This window comes from Notamacropus eugenii, chromosome 1, assembly GCF_028372415.1.
Source record: "Notamacropus eugenii isolate mMacEug1 chromosome 1, mMacEug1.pri_v2, whole genome shotgun sequence".
NCBI classification, from domain to species: Eukaryota; Metazoa; Chordata; class Mammalia; order Diprotodontia; family Macropodidae; genus Notamacropus; species Notamacropus eugenii.
In genome coordinates this window covers 435709418-435730315 of record NC_092872.1, presented here as the reverse complement: position 1 = coordinate 435730315, position 20898 = coordinate 435709418, and the positions used below count along the sequence as shown (strand labels likewise).

The 20898-nt window shown below is 37.0% G+C and overlaps 1 protein-coding gene across 3 annotated transcripts in view; it reads right to left on the bottom strand.

Annotated features, from left to right (window-relative positions):
• The window catches only part of PAPPA (pappalysin 1), a 287476-nt gene that overhangs the window by 180029 nt on the left and 86549 nt on the right, over positions 1 to 20898 (bottom strand). For all 3 annotated transcript variants that reach the window (XR_011972082.1, XM_072631746.1, XM_072631747.1), the window contains one exon: positions 16317 to 16509. Coding sequence is in view for 2 of the 3 variants with exons in the window: in XM_072631746.1 (XP_072487847.1) it covers positions 16317 to 16509 (193 nt within the window). In the remaining variant the exon portion in view is untranslated. The remainder of the gene's footprint in view (positions 1 to 16316; positions 16510 to 20898) is intronic.

Genomic DNA, 20898 nt, shown 5'->3' with positions numbered 1-20898 from the left:
TTGATTATTTTTTTCCTCCATCAAGCTGTTTATTTTAAAATTATTTTTAATTTATTATTTATTTTTAGCATTTTTCTTTTTAAATTTGGAATTACAAATTCAAACTTTCCCACCAATCTACCCACTGAGAAAACAAGCAAAAAGATAAAAATTATGCATGTGAAATCATCAAAACATATTTCCATATTAACCATATTTCAAAAAGAAAAAGAAAGTGAGCAAAGTATACTTCAATTTGCACTCAGAGTCCATCAATTCTCTTTCTTGAGATGGATAGCATTTTTTCATCATGAGCTCTCTGGAATTATCTTAGATCATTCTATTGATCAGAGCAGTCAAATCTTCCACAGTTAATCATCATTACAATGTACATGGTCGCCTTTTAACTACCCTAACTGATAAAATTATTGTTACATATTTCATCTTCCCATATGAGAACGTAAACAGTTTGACTTTCTTGAGACCCTTTCTATTTAGCTCTTTTTAAGCTTCTCTTAAGTCTTGTTTTTTAATGTCAAATTTTCTATTCAGCTCTAGTCTTTTCATCAGGAACGCTTTAAAGTCCTCTGTTTCATTAAATATCCTTTTTTTTTCTTTTCTCCTGAAGGTTTATGCTTAGTTTTGCTGGGCAGGTGATTCTTAATTATGAGTCTAGTTCCTTTGCCTTCCAGAATATTACACTCCGAGCTTTATGTTTTTTTTTAATGTTGAAGTTGCTAAATCTTGTGTGAACCCAATTGTGGTTCCATAGTATCTGAAATATTTGTTTTTGGCTGCTTGAAGTATTTTTTCTTTTACCTGGGAGTTCTGGAATTTGGCTATAACATTCCTGGGAGTTTTCATTTAGGGATCTCTATGTATCCTCTGTGATCTCTATGATTAGAGAATTCTTTCAATATTTATTTTACCATCTGCATTTAAGATATTGGTGCAATTTTTCTTGAAAATTTCTTGAAATAAAATGTCTAGGCTCTTTCTTTGATCATGGCTTTCAGGTAGTCCAATGATTTTTAAACTGTCTCTACTCAAACACACAATTAATATTCTGCAATAATTGCAACATTGTATGATGATCAACTATGATTGTAGCTCTTCTCAGCAATGCAATGATCCAAGACAATGTAGAAAGACTAAGGATGAAAAATGCTATCAACATCTAAAGGAAGAACTGATGGAGTCTGAATGCAGATAGAAACTATTTTCACTAGATTTTTTTGTGTTTTTTCCCTTTTTGTTCTGTTTCTTTCAGAACATGACTAATGTGGAGATATGCTTTACATGATTGCACATATATAATCTATATCAATTTGCTTACTGTCTTTGGAAGGGGAGGAGGGGAAGGAGGGAGAAAATTTGGAACTCAAAATTTTATAAAAATGTATGCTAAAAATTTACTTTATATGTAATTAGAAAAAATAAGATACTATTAAAAATATCTCTCCTCAATATTTTTTTGTCTGTTGTTTTTTCAATGAGATATTTCACATATTCTTTTTCTTCATTCTTCAGATTTTGTTTTATTGTTTCTTGATGTCTCATAGAATAATTAGTTTCCACTTGCCAAATTCTAATTTTTAAGAAATAATTTTCTTCAGTAAAGTTTTTGTTCTGGAGGTCTGCAAGTTTCCAAGGTGGTATGATCCTGGGAGGGGTGGGGTCACTGCTCTCTTAGTCTCCATTCTCGTCTTTACCCAAGAAGGGACCTTGGCCCCATGTAGTAACAACCACTAGCACTCGTTTCCACTCTGTAACTTCAACCCAGAACATACACACATACAACAGAGTTGCCCAATCAATTCCAGCTGTAGGTACTGAAAGCAAATAATCCCCTGTAATCTCTTTTCTGACTAGTTGTCTGAACCTCTTACTATCTTGGACTGAGAGCTCCCAAAATTGCTACTGCCACTATAGTTGCAACTCTGTCACTGTATACATGGGCTCTGGATATGCTCCCACTCCAGTGTCACAATCTTCTCTTGCTGACCACCTAAGCATTCTTATGCCAGAAAAATGTTTTGCCCCAACCTTTTAGTAGCTCTGAAGCTGCAAAAATTGATTTGAGGTATTATTTTAAAGTTGTTTGGAGGTACATGTTGAGAGACATCATCTGGGTTACCTCTAATTAGCCACCTTGGCTCCACCCCTTCAATTTGATCTTAAGTGTCATCACTTCTCTAGATAAGAACCAAGTACTTCATGGGGGAAAATATCCCATTATGGTGGTTCTATCTTAGCCAATGAAGATATTCCAATATGTAAAATCCAGAAGATCTGTTCCTTCTCATTCTAAATGTTGTCCTTTAACCAGTTGCCTCTACAAGTGTTTTAGGAATGACTAGCTTAGTTAATTGTCATCCCAAGTTCTCTATAGGCTTATTTTCTCTTCAATTATTCTCCCTCTCCCCACCTTGTAATGGCATACTGCTTTTGATCTTCTGCCATCTTCCTGTTATGTCTTGCAAATAAGTCTGAATTCTAAGTGGATTTAACTTGTCCTTGACTGCCAGGCTTCTATTCATGATAAATAGATAAAGTGTTTGCTGGCTGAGGTAGTTTCTGGGGGCGGGAGGGTTTCCTCTGTCTTCCTTCTGTTTTGCATCAGTTACATTTCTTAAAGAAATGGTGATTGTCAGTGCATCCTTCCATCCCACCCTCATGTCCATTTCTAATTTCCTTAAGTTGACAACATACTTAAACATGCCAGGTTGTTATTGAAGTAATTACTGCAGTTTCTTCTCATCTTTATCCTTTCTTCTAATTTAGTATTGATTTTGACCTTTGCTCTAATTAGCTTATGATCTGATTGCACATCAACAGCTGATTCTGAAATGACTCATATCAGTAACTAATTTTTTCCTGTCTCTTAAAATGTAGTCAGTTTCACTTTTTTTTTTTTTTTGCGGGGGGGGGGATAGGGGTGGTATCATTGGGTGCTCAACACAACCACCATATTTCAAGCCTCCTTTCGAAGAAAGTAATCCTTCTGTACTTCATGAAGCTTCTGAGTAGTAGATCATTCTGGTTCCTTCCATTTTTTAATGCTAAACTTCATTTTCCAACATAATTTTGTCCTTCTACCCCTATTCCCAGCTTCATACTGAAGTCACTGAGGATAGAGGTACAGGTATACTTTGTTTTATTGCTCTTTGCTTTGTTATATTTTGCAGGTATGAGAGAACCTTGTATCAAGCAAGTCTATTGGTGCCATTTTTCCAACAGTATCTGGTCACATCTTATTTCCCTGTCACACTTTGGTAATTCTTGCAACATTTCAAACCTTTTCATTATTATTATATCTGTGATATAATGATCTGTGATAAGTGATCTTTGACGCTACTATTGTAGTTGTTTTAGGGAGTCACAAACCACACCAATATAAGACAGAGAACTTAATAAATGTTGTGTGTGTTCTGATTGCTCTAGTGACTGGCCATTCCACCATCTCTCTCCCTTTCCCTGTGTCTCCCTATTCCTTGAGATACAACAATATTGTAATTAGGCCAATTAATAACCAAACAATAGCATCTAAGTGTTTAAGTGAAAGGAAGTGTCAATCCATATGGTATACTTCATTGTTGTCTTAGTTTAAGAAATTACCACAGCCACCCCACCCTTCAGCAACCACTACCCTGATCAGACAACAGTCATCAACACTGAGGCAAGACCCTTTACCAGCAAAAAGATTCTGACTTGTTGAAGGCTCAGATGATAGTTAGCATTTCTTTCAGCAATAAAGTATTTTTAATTATGGGATGTACCATGTTTTTAGACATAATACTGAATACTTAATAGATCACAGTATAGTATAAACATAACTTTTAAATGTACTGGAAAACCAAAAAGAAACATGTGATACTTTACTGCAGTTGTCTAGAACTAAACTCACAATATCTCTGAAGAATGCCTCTATATGCTGACTTGGATGATTTTATCAAGTTCTTTGTAACATTTTTCTACATTTCTATCATCTGCAGCAATTCCTGTTTTCTAGTAGGGCTGTTTCTTAGAAACACTGGAAAGGGGAAATGGGAAAACATTCCCTAAAATGATGTTCATTCTTGCTTTTAAGTGAAGGTTAAAATAAAATTTCTCCAACTTATTTCTTTGCCTCTCAGAGGAGAACCTGGGAGGGGCCCTTCCATTTAGCAGCTACTTTTAAAATTAGTAAATATTGGACTCAGTGTTCTCTGAAGTCCATGCTAGGTCTTTGTTTCTGTGCTCTTATGATTCCCTTATGTCTTTGGTTCAACTGTCAATAGAGACAGTCTACGTTTCTTCTAGTATTGGGTCAACTCATTGGTCATTGCATGAGGGTTCCATATTACAAATACTAATGGTTAAATAAATATTTGTGGTAAGCCTAAGAACTGTGAGAATGTTATCACCCTCTCTGCCCTTATTCTGTCTCTGTACCACAGGTATCATGAAAGTGCAAGGTGGCTGAAACAGGACAAGGGTGATTTGTCAGGTTTCTCTTTCATGGGTAGCCATAGCCAAAACAGACACAGTGGGTAGAGTGTGGGAATAGGATTCAAGACCTCAATTCAAATCTTCCCTCAGACATTTTCTAGTTCTATAACCACAGGCAGGTCACTTAACTTCTTAAACATCAGTATCCTCATCTATAAGAACGAGGACACTATGATACGAGGATCAAAAGAAAGAACGTATGTAAAGTACTTTATGCTAGCTGCTTATTTGTTGTTGTATTTAGTTAGTTAGTTAGCTAGTTAGTTAGTTAGTTAGTTAGTTAGTTAGTTGTCTAATGGCCAACTTTCTGGTGATGAGCCTTTTCCATATTTTTCAAAGTTGGTCCTTGGGAAGCAGACAAAGTCTATCACAGGACCCAAACTCAAAGCCTTTTCTGACTTGGGAAAAATCTGTCAGAGTTTTGATCTCAATCAATATAAAATCCAAGAACTCAGAGTAACCTCCATGTCAAAATCACACATTTGGGCAAGAAGACCAACTTATAGCTATATATTCTGCTTTGTAAGTTGTAGGGAGAGCTCTCTGTCTGATTCCCTTCTACAATTTTTTTCCCATCTTCCCCAGAAAATTTCCAGGAAAGGGGGAAGGGAGGTCAAGACAGAGAGAGGGATAATAGAGGTAGAAAAATCAGTGGATCCAGCATTCTTTTAGTTCACATACCATGGGTCTAGGTGGTCAAGCCTGCCGCCAGCAATCCACATCATTTTGAGTTCCTCCAGTCAAAAACTGTTTCTTTACCATATAATCTAATTTGACTTAGCAGCCAACTTTTCCAAGGAAAGTTCAAAGCCCTCAGGGGATCCAACCCTGAAAAGTCAGAGTCCAAGCCCATTGAGAGTGGAATCTTTGGGTGGCTAACCCCCCTCCCCATACCCCCAATCTTCTATGTCTGGATTCAATCTCATTTTGGAAATCTCTGGGATCCAACTTATCCTCCAAGGAGATAATTACCTCAGGAGAGAGCCAAAGAGGGAACTCCTTTTCTTTTCTTGATAGAAAATCAACTAACAGGAACAATCCAAGTGAGGTTGGAAATGTCAGAGGAAATAACATGCTAGTTCATAAGCCAGAAATAGCCCAGTATTTTTTTCCTAAACCATTATCCTTAAGTCAGGGACAAGGGTGGAGTATGGGCAAGGACATGAAAGGGCCCTGCTCACTGATATTGTTCCCTAAATCTCTCCTTGAGGAGGAGAGCTCTCGCTGTCAGCCAGCATGCCCCACAAAGACATGGCTGGAAAAGCAAATTTCTACAATTTATTTTCTTGCTTTCTGTTTTAGCTAAATATGAGCTCCACAATTTTACTACATACTGCAGCAGTCTCAGGTCATCCATGTTAAGAAGACTCAAGTCTAAATCCTGAGTCAATGGGGTGATGCTGTCCTACCTTTCACCCATGGGGATCTATAAAAAAAGAATTCAAGACCCTAGAGAAGTTAATCAGTTAATAAAGATTTGTTACCACCTTAGCATTCAAGCATTTGTTTTCTGAGAGTAGCATTACTATTGGTTTAAGCTTTTAAGGCTGCACTGTATTTACTCAAACAAATAAAAGTTGACTATTAGTAATTGTCTGCCTGTTCTTTAAAAATTGACTGTGCCATTTGGATATGCCTCGTAAAATGTTTTCAATTAACGTTATTAATGCTTTATAAAGTCTATTCTGTGCCAGGTGTTGGCGATATAAAGAAAAGCAAAAGACAATGCCTGTCCTCAAAGAACTCACAGTTTGGGGGGAGACAACATGTGAAGAACTATATACAAACTATATACGGGATAAATTGGAAATAATCAATAGAAAGAAAACATTAGCATTAAGGGGAGTCAGGAGAGGCTTCCTATAGAATATAAAGTTTTAGATAAAGCCTGAAGGAAGACAGGAGTCAAAGCTGAGGAAGATGAGAATTCCAGGCATGGGGGACAGCCAGCAGAAGTGGCTGGAGTTGGGAAAATGCCATGTCTTGTTTGAAGAACAGCAAGGAGGCTGGTGTTACCAGAACACTGAGAATTGGGGGAGGGGGGAAAGGGAGGGAAGGGAGCAGGACATAAGGACACTGGAAAAGTGGGTGGAGAGAGGGTTACATAATGAAGGACTCTGAATGCTAAAACAGGTGATTTTATATTTTGATCCTGGAAGTGATAGGGAGCTATTGGATTTTATTGCATAAGAACGTGACATGGTCAGACCTGGGCTTTTTAGTAAGGTCACTTTGACAGCTGAATTAGGAAACTCATCTTTGTGCTCTGAATTAAAGCAATACTTAATAATTTCAGACCCCAATGAATCAGACTTTGTGACAAGTGCACTTTACCTTACTTCTGTCTAGCATTCCAGTAACTAGAACTCTCTATTAATAATTTCCCCATTTGTATGGTCTGATACACATTACTGTACCTAAAGATCTGAGGATTTCGGACACATGCTGAAATGCCTTTGGAACCACCAAATAAAGACTTTTCTATGTTCAGCCCACTTTTGAAGCCTTTCCTGATCTCCGCAGCTACTAATATCACCTCCCCCCTCGATTTACCTGGTATTTACTTTGTACATACTTTTAAAATAATAGTCAACATTTAAATAAAGCTTTAAGGTTGGCAAAGGGCTTTACGCACATCATTTCCTTTCATGTGTACATATTGTTTGCCCCAACAAAATGTAAGTTCTTTGAGGACAGGGCCTGTTTCAATTTTTTAAGAATTTTTTGTCTTTATAGCACTTGAACCTAGCACAGTGCCTGACAGACAATATTGTGGAATCATTTCAAGTATGTCTAACTCTCCATGGCCCCTTTTGGGGGTTTCCTTGGTAAAGATACTGGAGAGGTTTGCCATTTCCTTCTTCAGTTCATTTTACAGATGAGGAACCAAGGCAAAAAGAATTAAGTGACTTGCCCAGAGTCACATAGCTAATGTCTGAGGTCATATTTAAACTCTGATCCTCTTACCCTAGGGCAGTAGTCTATCTACTGCTCTACCTAGCTGTCCAATAGGTATTGGAATGTAAGCTATAGGGGACTAAGAATGTTCTTAGAAATATGAGCTCAACACCTCCAGGCTGACTGACAGCTGAGTAGGAGATTGAAAGACCTTCCACTGCCCAGGGATGCTGAGCACTACTGTGCTGACCAGAAGTGTCCCAAGTTGTGGTAGTGGGATGAAAGAGTATACATCTGGTGAGTACAGTAGTGAGGGGCAGGGACCCTGTGGGAGGTGGACACTTTCAGGAGAGAAGAGTCCCTGGTCTCAGTTCTGTGGCAGAGAGGCCAATTGTAGCTTGCAGTCACCAGAGGGATAGCAGATCATTTGCAGGACATTGTCGCTGGGAGCCCCAGCTGTGACTTAGGAGTGGAGGGGAGAGTCTAACATTGGGCTCCAAGACAGACCTCATCAAACAACAGTTAGAAGGACCTGAGGCTTGGTAAATCATTCTGCATACATCTGGAGTACAACTTGATTACACTAATAGCTGCTAAAAACAAAATAAAACTAAAAATATATAAATAAAAGCAAGTGAGTAAAGGAGAAAGAACCCAACTACAGATAGTTACTGAGGATAGAGAAGACCTGGGTTCATATTCAGAGGAAACTACTGGAGCTAAAAAAAAGCCACTTCTTTTTCAAGGAGAAACTTCAAATGATCCCAAGCAAAAAGAGTCCTTGGAGGAACTTTAAAAGGACTTTAAAAATAAAATAAAGAGATCAAAGGGAAAAAAAAAGAAAAAATGAGCAATCCAAGAAAATCATGAAAAAAATCAACTAATTGGAAATAAAAACTCAAAAAAAATTAAGGAAGAAAGTGATTCTTTGAAAACTAGAATTGCGCAAGGGGAAGCTAATGACATTCCAAGACACCAAGAAATCATAAAACAAAATAAAAAAAATGAAAAAATTAGAAGAGAAATGAAAATCTCCTCAGAAAAGCAACAGGTCTTGAGAACAGATCAAGGAAAAATAATGTAAAAATAGTTAAACTACCTGAAATTATGATAAAAAGAAAGAACTTTGATACAGTGTTATAAGAAATTATCAAGGGAAATTGTGCTGAAGTTCTAGAACAAGAAGTAAAAGTAAAAATAGAAAAAATCCACCAATTACCACTTGAAAAAGATGCTAGGAGGAAAATTTACAGGAATATCATAACCAAGTTTCAAAGCTCCCAGGTTAAGGAGAAAATATTGGAAGCCACAAGAAAAAAAAATCAATTTAAATATCATGGAGCTACAATAATGATTTTACAAGACCTAGCAGCTACTACATTGAAGGACTTTAGGTCTTGGAATACTATATTCTGTAGAGCAAAAGACCAAGGATCTTATGACCAAGGGTAACTTACCCAACAAAGATAAGTATAATCCTAAATGGGTGAAAAAAAAGACATTGAACAAACTCAAAGACTTTCAGGTTTTTGTAACAAAACCCCCAGAACTTAAGGGAAAATTTAGCATGTGAAATCCAGGAGAAATATAAGTTAAATATTAAAATACCAATTACAAAGAATGCAATGAGGTCAAATGTTTACTTTCTATATTTTAAAATAGTAACAGTGCTCTCATGATTGTCATCATTATTTGGATAGTTTGAACAAAAGGTGTGGATTGAGTTGAGTATGACGGGGGTGATTCTAAAAAAATAATTGTGTTGGAGAGATAAAAAGGAATAATTTTGTCATACAAATGAGGCATAAAAGAAAAAAAATGATACAGAAGAAGCTAGTAGCGGGGAGAGTGGATAGTGCCAGACCTTATTCTCATTGAGAATAGGTTAAAGAAGGAAGAAAATACACAAGTAATTGCAGTTTAGAATGTGAATGGGATGAATTTACCCATAAAATGGAAATGGATAGCAGATTAAAAATTTGAATTAAACTATATGCTGGAAACATTATAAAAAAATGAGAGATACACACAAAGATAAAATAAAGGGCAAGAGTAGAATTTAGTATGTAAAAAAAGCAAGGATAGTAATCATAATCTTACACAAAATTAAAGTTAAAATAGATTTAATCAAATGTGAAAAATAGAGAAACTACACTGTCAGCAATATTATGCAGTATTGTTTTAGACCATTTAAAATACCTAGACAGTATAAAACACCTGAACATATATTTGCCAAAATAGACACAAGAACTATATGAACATAAACATAAAATAGTTTTTATGCAAATAAACTCATATCTAAGTAATTAAAGCAATATTTATTGTTCATGGATTGGTAAATGAGAATTTTACTTCATTTATTTATTTCATTTATGTATTCAATGTCATCCTAATGAAATAACTAAAAAAAAATTACTGAGTTAAAAAAATAATGACAAAGTTCATTTGGAAGAACAAAAGATCAGGAATTTCAAAGAAACCAGGGGGAAAAAAAGATGTAAAGGGAGTAGATTCAGCAGTATAAAACCTCAAAATTATATCATAAGGTGACTGCACTGTTGAAGTGTAAAAAGGATAATTTCTATTATTTTAAATTACAATGTTCTTGGATAAATAAAACCTATGTAGCCAAGAATAGAAGGAATGCAAAAAAATGGCAGGGGAAAACTTTCCTAGACAATCTCTAAGGATGTGATTGGGTTGGAATATCGCTGTGATGTAGGAAATAATGAACTGGCTGAATTAGAAAAAACATGGAAAGACTTGGACTTATGAAGGAAGATGCTACCCACCTTCAGAGAAACAAATGATAAGAGGAAATAAGCATAGTATGTTCTTACACATATGTGTATGAGTATATATATATATATATGTACATATGTATATCTTTATGCATATTTATATATGTGTGTGTGTGTATATATATGTACACACACATGTATATATGCTGAATTGTAGTCTATTTTAGGATGGTAGGGATGGGGGAGGGGGTGGTGGGGGAAAATAAAGTAAAAATTGCACAGCAGATAACAAAAGAAAACCAACAAGGAAGTAAAGCTGGGCAGCTTTGAAAACAAGGTGTAGTATTTATTATATAAGTTTTCTTGAAATGGAAATTCATTGTTTTATACTGAATCCTCTTTTTATGGTCTGCTGTATACAAGGCAATGTTTGTTTTTCTTTTCTCATATTGTATTTAAGTTTAAAAAAAAAGGAATATGAGCTCATTGATTGAGCTGGGAGGGCCCTCAGAGGTTGTCTCCTTCAATTCCTTTATTTTAGAGATAAAGAAATTGAAGCCAAGAAATATTTAGCAACTTATTTAAGGTCCCACAGCTAGGCGGTATCAGAAATGGGACTTGAAATCTTGTTTTCCAACAATAAATCCATCACCACATCACCCTACTTGATTCTCACAGGAAGTCTATCATTGAGGTAAGGAAATGAGTATTATCCTCAATTAATAGATGATGAAACTCAGCCTCAGAGGCCAAAGGGACTGACTATCCATCCCCAAGTCTCATAGCTAACAAATGGCAGATTCAGGATTCTAATCTTGGTCCCAAGTCTCCCAGTTCAAGGCATTTTTTTTTAAATTGAAGTGTTTTAATTAAGTAAGCAGGAATAAACCCAATTACAAACAACTGAAATGTAAATTACCATTATCATATTACTATTCATTAAAAACAAGTAGCTCAGGAATCTCTCTGGAAATACTTTCTTTTTCTCCTTTTTGAATGTAATAGCATTTCAGTCCTTATGTACTTAACAGCAGCAACAAGATGGAAGAGGTATGATTTAACAGAAGTTGAGAGGAAAGAGCTCTGGAGGGATTAGATTGGATCAAGTAGACTGTAGGGTATATTGCCTGGCACATAATAAACATTTATTAACATTTATTGACTGACTGAAAGATTAACAAGGACTTAACCAAGGTCACATAGATAGCACATACCAAAGCAGGGATTTGAACCAGGTCCTTTGCCTATAATTTTAGTTTTTCATCACTTGCTGCTATGACATGTTTTCTCCAGAGGACATCTAGTTCAAAGCCCTCATTCTGCAGAATCCAAAAGGTCTATAAGTAGCTAGTGACTTACCTAAGTCAAATCAAAATCAAAGCATGATTTGGTAATACAGACAAAATGTTTAGACAATTGCACAGTATACCTCTCTAACCTCAGGCTAGCTCATCCTATAGAAATTGAAGAGTAAATAAACTATACTACAAGGAGCAAAGGACCTGCATTCAATTCTCTCTACATTAATGTGAATACCTTGTATGGTTAGTTATGGGAAAAAAAGTCAATCAATCAATTAATACTAGACTTCCTTATCCTAAGCACAGTCACAGATTCTTAGGTTAGACTTAGAAGGGGACTTTAGAGGTTGGCTGGTTCAGGCCCCTCCCTTCACGAGCTCCAGTAGAATTCCAGTTTCAATGCAGCCCAAGAACATGAAGCTTGAGCCACATGAGTGGATTCATGATGATGAAAAGATTAGGAAAGTACTGGGACAGAATCAGGGACCAAACTGATTTTATCGTACTCTGGCACATGGCTACGTTCCTTCTCTGGAATTTTCTTTTTTTTTTTGTCTTATTATACAGAAGTATTCTTCATATACAGAATTTCCTGAAACAGATTATGTCTTCTAGTAGTAAGAACACCTTACACCTTTAGCTCTACTTCTCAGTTTACCAAGTGTTTCACATTCAATATTTTGGTCCTCATGAGAATTTTCTGAGGTGTATGTGTATTATAATTAAAAATAGTTATGATATATAATTTACAAGAATGTAGTTAATAATTGTAATAACAATAATTACTACACATATGTATACACCACACATAATATATGTATTATTTTCCCCGTATTGCAAATGAAGAAACTGAAGCCTAAAGTTTCAATAGCCTGCATGAAGTTTAATAGCAAGTCAGTGATAGAACCAGGACTAGAACCTAGGTTTTCTGACTACTACTACTACTACTATTACTTTCAAGTACACTTAAGACACTCTCTGTCTCTCTCTGTCTCTGTCTCTGTCTCTGTCTCTGTCTCTGTCTCTGTCTCTCTCTTGCTTCCACAGTTCCAGACTTGAGGGAAAATATCCAAACAGGGGAAGTAACCTGACCATTGTCAGAGAGTTAGAGGAACCAAAACCTGAACTAGAACCCACATAACCTACACACACTGAAGACTGTAACTTCCTGGTGAGTTGAAACTGTTTTCTTCTTTGTACTTATATCCCAGAGGAGTGGAGAACCTGGAGAAGGCCCAGGTCACTGGGTGTGGCCTTTTGACTAAGTCCAAGTTTTACACAACAAATTCTTTTTATTAAGGGGATTTGTTCTGTGAAGTTTGGATTCAGTCAAAAGGCAGCGCGTTAGGACCTAGAAGGCCATATGTGGCCTTGAGGTGCAGGTTCCCTATCCCAGTACCTATCCTCTAGCAGGGTGCCTGAGATTGATAGATTGGGCATTTCCTTGAATGCCTGGCCGTAGGAATTAGATTTGGAAGGGATCTTAGACACCATTTGATCCAATAATCCCCTTATTTTGTAGATTAGAAAACTGAATCCCAGAGGGGACACAAGACTTGCCCAAGTGACTTAGTGGCAATCGGGATTTAATCCCAGACTTCCTGACTCCAAATCCAGTGTTTTTTCTTATGGGTCACAATTCCTCAGTGAATCTGAGATGTACAGATGCAAATGAGAATTTTAAGAAATGTATATGTTTTTGTGAGGAATAATAATAAGTAGTAAGGATGATTAGGGAAGAGAGATGGGTGGTTATTGGTTGGAGGGAACAATGAAGATTCTTTGGTCAGCAAACTTTTTATGGAGCTAAACATTTCTGGAATACTTGGAAAGGAACAAGAATAGATTTTGTTCCATAAAGGGTACTATTTGTTCTCTGGGCATGCGTTTCTAATTGTTTTAATACTTTATTCACCTTATGGACAGGCTTCCTCTAAATATTGAGTAGAGCCTACAGAGTTGTTAACTCTCATTAATCATGTTTCTAAAATGTCAGTATTAATTTAGCATATGATGATTCTATTAGAGAACTTGAGGCTGAATAGAATAGCTATTGTATGTTTTTTAAGTGCCAACTGACTATGGATTATTAAAAACATATTGATTAAGGTTCAAAAAACTATGTAATAGAGAGATATCTCATTACACAATAATTAACCCTCCAATATGTTTTTAACAATCAGATGGTACTTATTTAATGTACAATAACTGCCTTATGAAATACAAATTAAAGACATACATGGGCCACTTCATTTACAAAAATTCTATTTACAGAAAGAATACAGGCCAAAAGTTGACCGAAAGTTTGATAATTCATACACTCAGAAGGGAAAAAAATCTCAAGACTGCTGGAAAGGCAGTTTCTGAAGTATTATGGAAAGTTCTCTGAATAGAGCTCCCAGCAAAGCAATTGATAACAGCTTCTTCAAAAAAAGTGGGAAGTCAAGTTATTTTTCATGTGCAATTACCACAGACAAAGTGGATTGAGGTTATGAGCTGGGCCAGCCCTGAATTCAGGAATCATCAAAACACTCATGCTTCATGGTTAGCTGCTTTCTACTGGTGTTAACCCTCAGGACTTTACTAGTGGTTCTACTCTCCTATGGAGTCTCTCAGCACAGTTCCATTATTAACAAGAGTTAGAAAATCATAAACTCTCACGGGTCAAAGGGACTTCAGAGGTCATATAGTACAGTAGTGTCAAATTCAAAGAGGAATTATCCCCATAAACTTCATATTGACTTAGAAAACCACAAGTTAACATTATCTATGTTGTACTGCATTTTTAATTTATTTTGTTAATCATTTCTGAATCACATATTAATCTGGTTCCAGTTGCACTGTGGAGTTTTGCACTCCATTGGGGGAAGCTGGTCTAAGTTTGACACCATTGATGTAGTCTAACTTTTGGATGACCAGCAATCCCTGCTATACCACCATCGCCAAGTAGTCTTCAAACTTCCACTTGAAAACCACCAGAAACAGGGAACTCCTACCTCCCAAGGCAGCCCATTCTACATTCAGACAACCCCAACTGTCATGAAATCTTTTCCTAAAATCATGCTAAAATCTGCCTTGCTATAACTTCCACCTATTGTTTCTAGTTCTTCTCTATGGTTCTAAACACAGTACATCTAATCTCTCTTCTATATGAAAGCCCTCCAAATAGATAGCTGTCATGCTTTTCCCTAACTCTCCTCTTTTCCAGGATATATTTCCCACTTCATTAAATGAATTATCATATGGAAAAGTCTCTTGTCCTTTCACCACTCTGGCCACCCTCATCTAGACTTGCTCCAACTTGTCAAGTCTTCTGAAAATGGTGAACACAAAGTTGAATACCATACTCCTCATGGCTGAATATGGAAGAGGACAGTGGAACTACTGCCACACTTATTCTGAACACTGGTGGTTTTTGTTTTGTTTTGTTTTTCTTTTTTTAAAAAATTAATTTATTTGTTTTCAGTTTTCAACAATCACTCTCATAAGTCTTAAATTTTCTCCCCCTTCCTCCTCCAACCCTCCCCAAGATGGCATGCAATCTTATATGGGTTCTACACATACATTCCTATTAAACACATTTTCACATTAGTCACGTTTCATAGAAGAATTAAAATGAATGGAAGAAACCATGAGAAAAACTGAAATAAAACAAAATACAGCCCAAGAAAAAATAGTCTGCTTCATTTTGCATTCTGATTCCATAGTTCTTTCTCTGAATGTGGATGGCATTTTGCCTTGAGTCCTTTGGGAATGTTTTGGGTCCTTGCATTGCTGTGAAGGGCTAAGTCTATTAGAAACAGTCCTCACACATTGTGACTGTTACTATTTATAACGTTCTCCTGGTTCTTCTCATTTCACTCAGCATCAGTTCATATAAGTCCTTCCAGGACTCTCTGAAGTCCTCCTGCTCATCATTTCTTATAACATAATAGTATTCCATTACATTCATATACTATAACTTGTTCTTGCATTGCGGTCTAAGATTACATTTACTCTTTTTGGCTACTATGTCACACAGCTGGCAAACTCATATTGACCTTGCAATCTATTAAAAACCCAAGATCTTATTTTTGCACCTTCCTCACCCTCTACTCACATATTTAAAATAAAATCTAGGTATGAGACTTTATGTTATTTGATCCACAATATTTAGATTCATATAATGGTATCAGAGTTGGAATGAGGCTACATATCATAATGTACTGGATTAAGAGACAAGAGGTTTGGATTCTCCTGCTGTATAACCTTAGGTTTGTTATTACCCTTCTCTGATCCTCAGTTTCCTTATCAGCAAAAAAGATCTTTTTCCATTAATATCCTCCTCCAATGTCATGGAGATGGCCTTAGGGTATCTTAAACTATGCAATGTAGTGCCTACTGAGTTAGAAGGGCTAGTGTCATATTGTGTAGCTTCTATGTAAAGACCAGCCTCACTAATCAGGCTTAGGAAGACTCATTATCAGGTTGTTGTAGAGTGAGAAAGTTTTCAGCCACAGTAACTCACAACTGGGACTTATAACACATATTGATGAAGAGAATGCCCATATCAACAACAAAGTCACAGATCCTTGGTTTACTAAGCGAATAAAATGAACATAAAAAATTGTTTGTAACTACTTTATAGGAGCGTTGTTAGAAAAAAAGGAACTATTGTACATGTAAGTACTTTATAACCACAAAGTCCTATGTATACATAAGCTATTATTTTGGAAACTGTATCAATGAGTTATGTCAAATACTTGCCCTAAAGTTCTAGTAAGCAGGTAATCCTGCCCCCATGCTTACAGTGATCCCGAGGCTTGGCAATTTGCTCTTATTCTAGAAATCCCGATAACTCCTTTCTCTCCCTCTTCCCTCTAAATGGGAGAGAGGAAGGGTTTAGTACTTCGTAACCTTTGCTCACCTTTCAAAGAAGTGGCCATCAATGGGTGGAAACCACTCCAGGGTGACTGAGGTGGGTGTCCGATCTACAATCTGGGGAGTCAGGGCTATGGGAGCAGGCTTCTGGGCAGGCTGCCAGCTCTGGTAGACGAGATCCAAGTAGCAGTGCATTCTCGCCACTTGATTGGGCGTGAAGGAGTCAGTGCAGTCATCTTCTACAAACCAGCAAAAAGAGAGATAAGAATAGGGGGTAGAGGGAGGAGAGGAGAAAATTATGACATCAGCTGGTGGGGGAGTGTGCATGCCCAAGCTATTGCCAATGCCAAGGTTGGCCTCTTCCAGCACTCTGGAGTTAATGGTGTGTGAACAAATTAGTATAGTCATCACTTCTACAGACAGGTGAAAGGAAACAGAAGGAAGGGGGGGGGCAGGTTGGGGGTAGAAATCACATTGAAAAGTACACTCAGGGAATGTCAGAGAATTGACTGGAAGTTAAGGCATGGTGGCCAGTGAGAACAGCAGTATAGTACAATAGATATCCCTGTGGATTGGTAGTGAAGAAAATGAATCCTAGTTTTAGCTTTTATTGAGTGGATTTGATTAAGTAGCTATCCTCTCTGGACTTGAGATTCTCCATGCAGGGTTAGGAATAGGGGTTGTCTAGGTGATCTCTATTTGTCTATGTTCTGAGATCTTTTCCAGAATTAATATTTCATGTTCTAGTCCCTTACTTTCTAAGGTCCATGCCAGTTCCATCATTCATGTTAGCTAATCTTAATTGAAACACCATTTTCCATCAAATCAATTTGATTAATAGTTCTGCTTATTTTTTTGGACATTTAGATTTCCTACATTGTGAATTTATGTTTATTTTGCAATTAAAAATAACAGTAAAAAACTTTATTCTCAGGGTTTTTTTTGCAATTTAGAGAGGTTATGCCTCTATTATTTTGTTCCTTTTTAATCTTTGTTAGAAAGTCATAGATTAAAGAGAGGACTTCCTTAGATTCTATCAGGTCAAATGCCCTCATATAATATACGAGGAAGATGAAGCTCAGGATGTTAAGTGATTTGGTCAAAGACATACAAGTAATACACGTCAGAGATGGGATTTGAACACAGCCCATCATATGTTTTTCTTTCTCTGAATTAAAGGTTCAAATTCCAAACTGATGTCCAAATTCATTCCTAGTGGTATAATCAAAGCACATTAAGCAGAAACAATTAAAGTGTAAGAGGATTTGGGATTGAAGAACAGAGTTGAAGAAGACATATTTTATAGAAGGAAACTTTGCTGTGGTGGGGTTTGGACTAGAAAACTTCTAAAGTGACTTCCTATCTCAGGTTTCTGTGATGCCATGGTGGTCCTAAGGTACAAGCTATACTCATAGAGCATGTGAAAACTAGGAGCCTGGGAAATCTCATTCATTCTTAATATATAACAATATTCCATTAAATTTATGTATCATAATTTGTTCATCCATTCCCCCAGTGACATACCAATTAGCTTCCAATTCTTTGCTATAATAAAAAATGTTGCTATAAATATTTTTTACATATGAGTCCTTTCCCTTTATCTGTAATCTATTTGAAGTAGATGCCTAGTAGAGACACCATGAAGTCAAAGATTATGTACAGCTTTAGTAACTTTAACCAAGTTCCAAATTGCTTTCCAGAATGGTTGGATCAATTCCTAGCTCCACCAATATTGCCTTAGTGTGCCTATTTTCAAACATCTCCTCCAACAATTGTTAATTTACTTTTGGGAGGAACTTTGCCAATCTAATAGGCATGAGATGGAACTTCAGAGTTGTTTTAATTTGCACATATTTTATTACTAAAAATTTGGCAGCTACTTTAATTTTTACAGGCTATTAGTTGACTAGAACAGAAAAAAATAAAAGAACCCACAAACAAAAAAATGCACTGTCCTGCTGCACGCATTCATTTGCTAATCTTGTCATATACCATAGGAAGGGAATCATAGAACCTTAGAGGTATAAGGCAATCTAACACAACCCGTACCTAAAACATAATCCTCACTACAGCATCCCCAGCAAAAAGATAAATAGGCTTTGCTTGAAGATCTCTATGGAAGGAGAGCACACAACTTCCCAAGGCAGACCATGCTAACTTTTGTTAAAATTATTAAGCAATTTTCCTTTATATCAAACCTAAATCTGTCTCACTACAACTTCTACCCATTGCTCCTAGTTTCATCCCCTGGAATAAAGAACAAGTCTAATCCCTCCTGTATGGTAGTCTTTTTAATACTTAAGACAGCTAACAATCTTTCTAATCTCAATTAAATCTTTCCATACACAGGAAAAAAAATATCCTCGGTTTCTTTCTCACTCTTCTTCGGGCTTGTGATTACTTGTACTGATGTCCCTTCCAAAAATATGGCTCCAAGAACTGAAAACACAATGCTCCATCTGTGACCTGACTAGAACAGAGAATTAACACCTCTCTAAAATCACATAAGCTCAACTGACTGACATTGCAAACTGTTGACTAATTTTGAGCTCAAGGTCCACTAGGACTGCCAATCTTTTTTAGATGATCTGCTACCTAGCCACATCTGCCCGCTTTGTACTTGTGAAAATGATTTTTTGAACCTGTGTCAGACTTTATCCCTACCCCTATTAAATTTCCTCTTCTTTGAATTGGCTCAATGTTTTAGACTGTCAAGATTCTTGAGATCCAGAGTTTGTCATCCAGTTTGCAAGCTACTCTGGCTTAGCATCATCTGCAAATTTGGAAAGCATGCTCTCTGTACCTATATCCAAATCATTGGTGAAAATGTTAAAGAGCACAGGCCTGAGACAGGATTCCTGAGGCCCTCCAGGAAAGACACTCATCCAAAATGAAGTAGAACCATAAATGATGACTCTTTGTCCAGTCATTCAATGAGTGCACAATCAACCTGATCATACTATTATCTAAGCCTACATCTCACATCTTTTCTATCAAGTGTTTCACTAAAATCTAAGTAATCTATCTATAGAATGCCTTCATTCTGAAAATCTGTCAGAAAAGGAAATGTTAATCTGACATGGCCTGTTCTTGAGAGAATTGCTTCCCTTTAAATATTTCACTAAAGATCCCTTAAGTAATACATACTAAAATTTTGCTTGGAATCAGAATACAACTCATTGGCCTCTAGTTTCCCCATCTCCCTTCTTTCTTTTTCTCTGCATTTCTCACTGTTCTCTGTCTCCCCCTCTCTCTATCTTTCCATTTCTCTGTCTTTGTCTCTGCCTGTTTCTGTCTTTCCATCTCTCCCTCTCTTTCTGTCTGTCTCTCCTCTCTTTCCCCCTTTTCTCTCCATCTCTCTCTTTCTGTCTCTCTCTGCATCTTTCTCTGCCTCTCTCTCACGACTCTCTCTCACTGCCTCTCTGTCTCCCCCTCTGTCTCTCCATATCTGTCTTTGTCTCTGCTCTTTCTGACTCTCTTACTGTCTTCCTCCACTTTCTCCACCTGTGTTTTTCTCTATCCTCCCTCTCTCACCCTTTTTTGCTCTCTCTCTTTGTCTTTCTATCTCCCTCATTGCCTCTCTGTTGCCGCCTCTCTGTCTCTATCTCTTTCTGTCTGTTTCTTCTAGTTCTTCCCTCTTACTGTCTCTCCTCCACCATTTTCTCCATCTGTCTCTATCTCTTTCTGTCTGTTTCTTCTAGTTCTTCCCTCTTACTGTCTCTCCTCCACCATTTTCTCCATCTGTCTCTATCTCTGTCTCTCTTTCCCTGTCTCTCTCTTTTTCTCTGTCTCTGTTTCTCTCTGTGTCTCTGTCTCTTAGTCTCTCTCCTTCTATTTTTCCTTCTCATTTTCTGAATAATTTCAACTTTTGAACTTTCCAAATTTTGTGTCACCTTCCACATTCTTCATGATCCTCCAAATATCACCGATGGTAACAAACAATAACTAACAAGATTGTGAGTCTAAGGCAGAGAGATGGCATAACTAATGTCTAAAATCCATTCCAGCTTTACATCCTATGATCAAGGGAATAATCCGAATGTCTCCTTGGCTAGTTAATGACAGAGCCTAAATCAAATCTAGAATGCGTTTGTCCCTAGCCAGAGTTGTGGATGCCTTCTAAGGCCCAGAAACAAACCCTGGATGATAAAGATTAATCCTAGCCCTCCCACCTGCATCTAAATCTCTTAACTCCAGGAATGGTGTGAGGAGGTTGTTTTGGCTTCAGTTGGAACAAATAACACTTCCCAGAGGTTCCTGGTCAGGGCTACTGCAGCTGGGACCCTGTGGGGGGCAGGAGACAGAGCAGTCTAAAAACAGGTCTTAAAATAAACCTGCTGCTGTTGTCATAGTGCTAACTTGCCTTCCCTATCAAACAAACAGAAAATTGAGGCAGGTGCAGGGGGTTTGGTAGTGGCAACCTTGCCCTCCACTCTGGGTGGGAGTTAAGGGATTGAACAGCTGGTCCGGATTGTCTAAGTCAATAGTGATGATCAGTCCTCCAACATTCTGTAAAATACAAAAATATACCTGGAAGAAGCCAAATAGTGCACAGTGGTCCTTAGTGAGCGTCATAAAAGGACAGTAAATTATATAATAGCTAATAATAATAACTTACTCTTCTATGT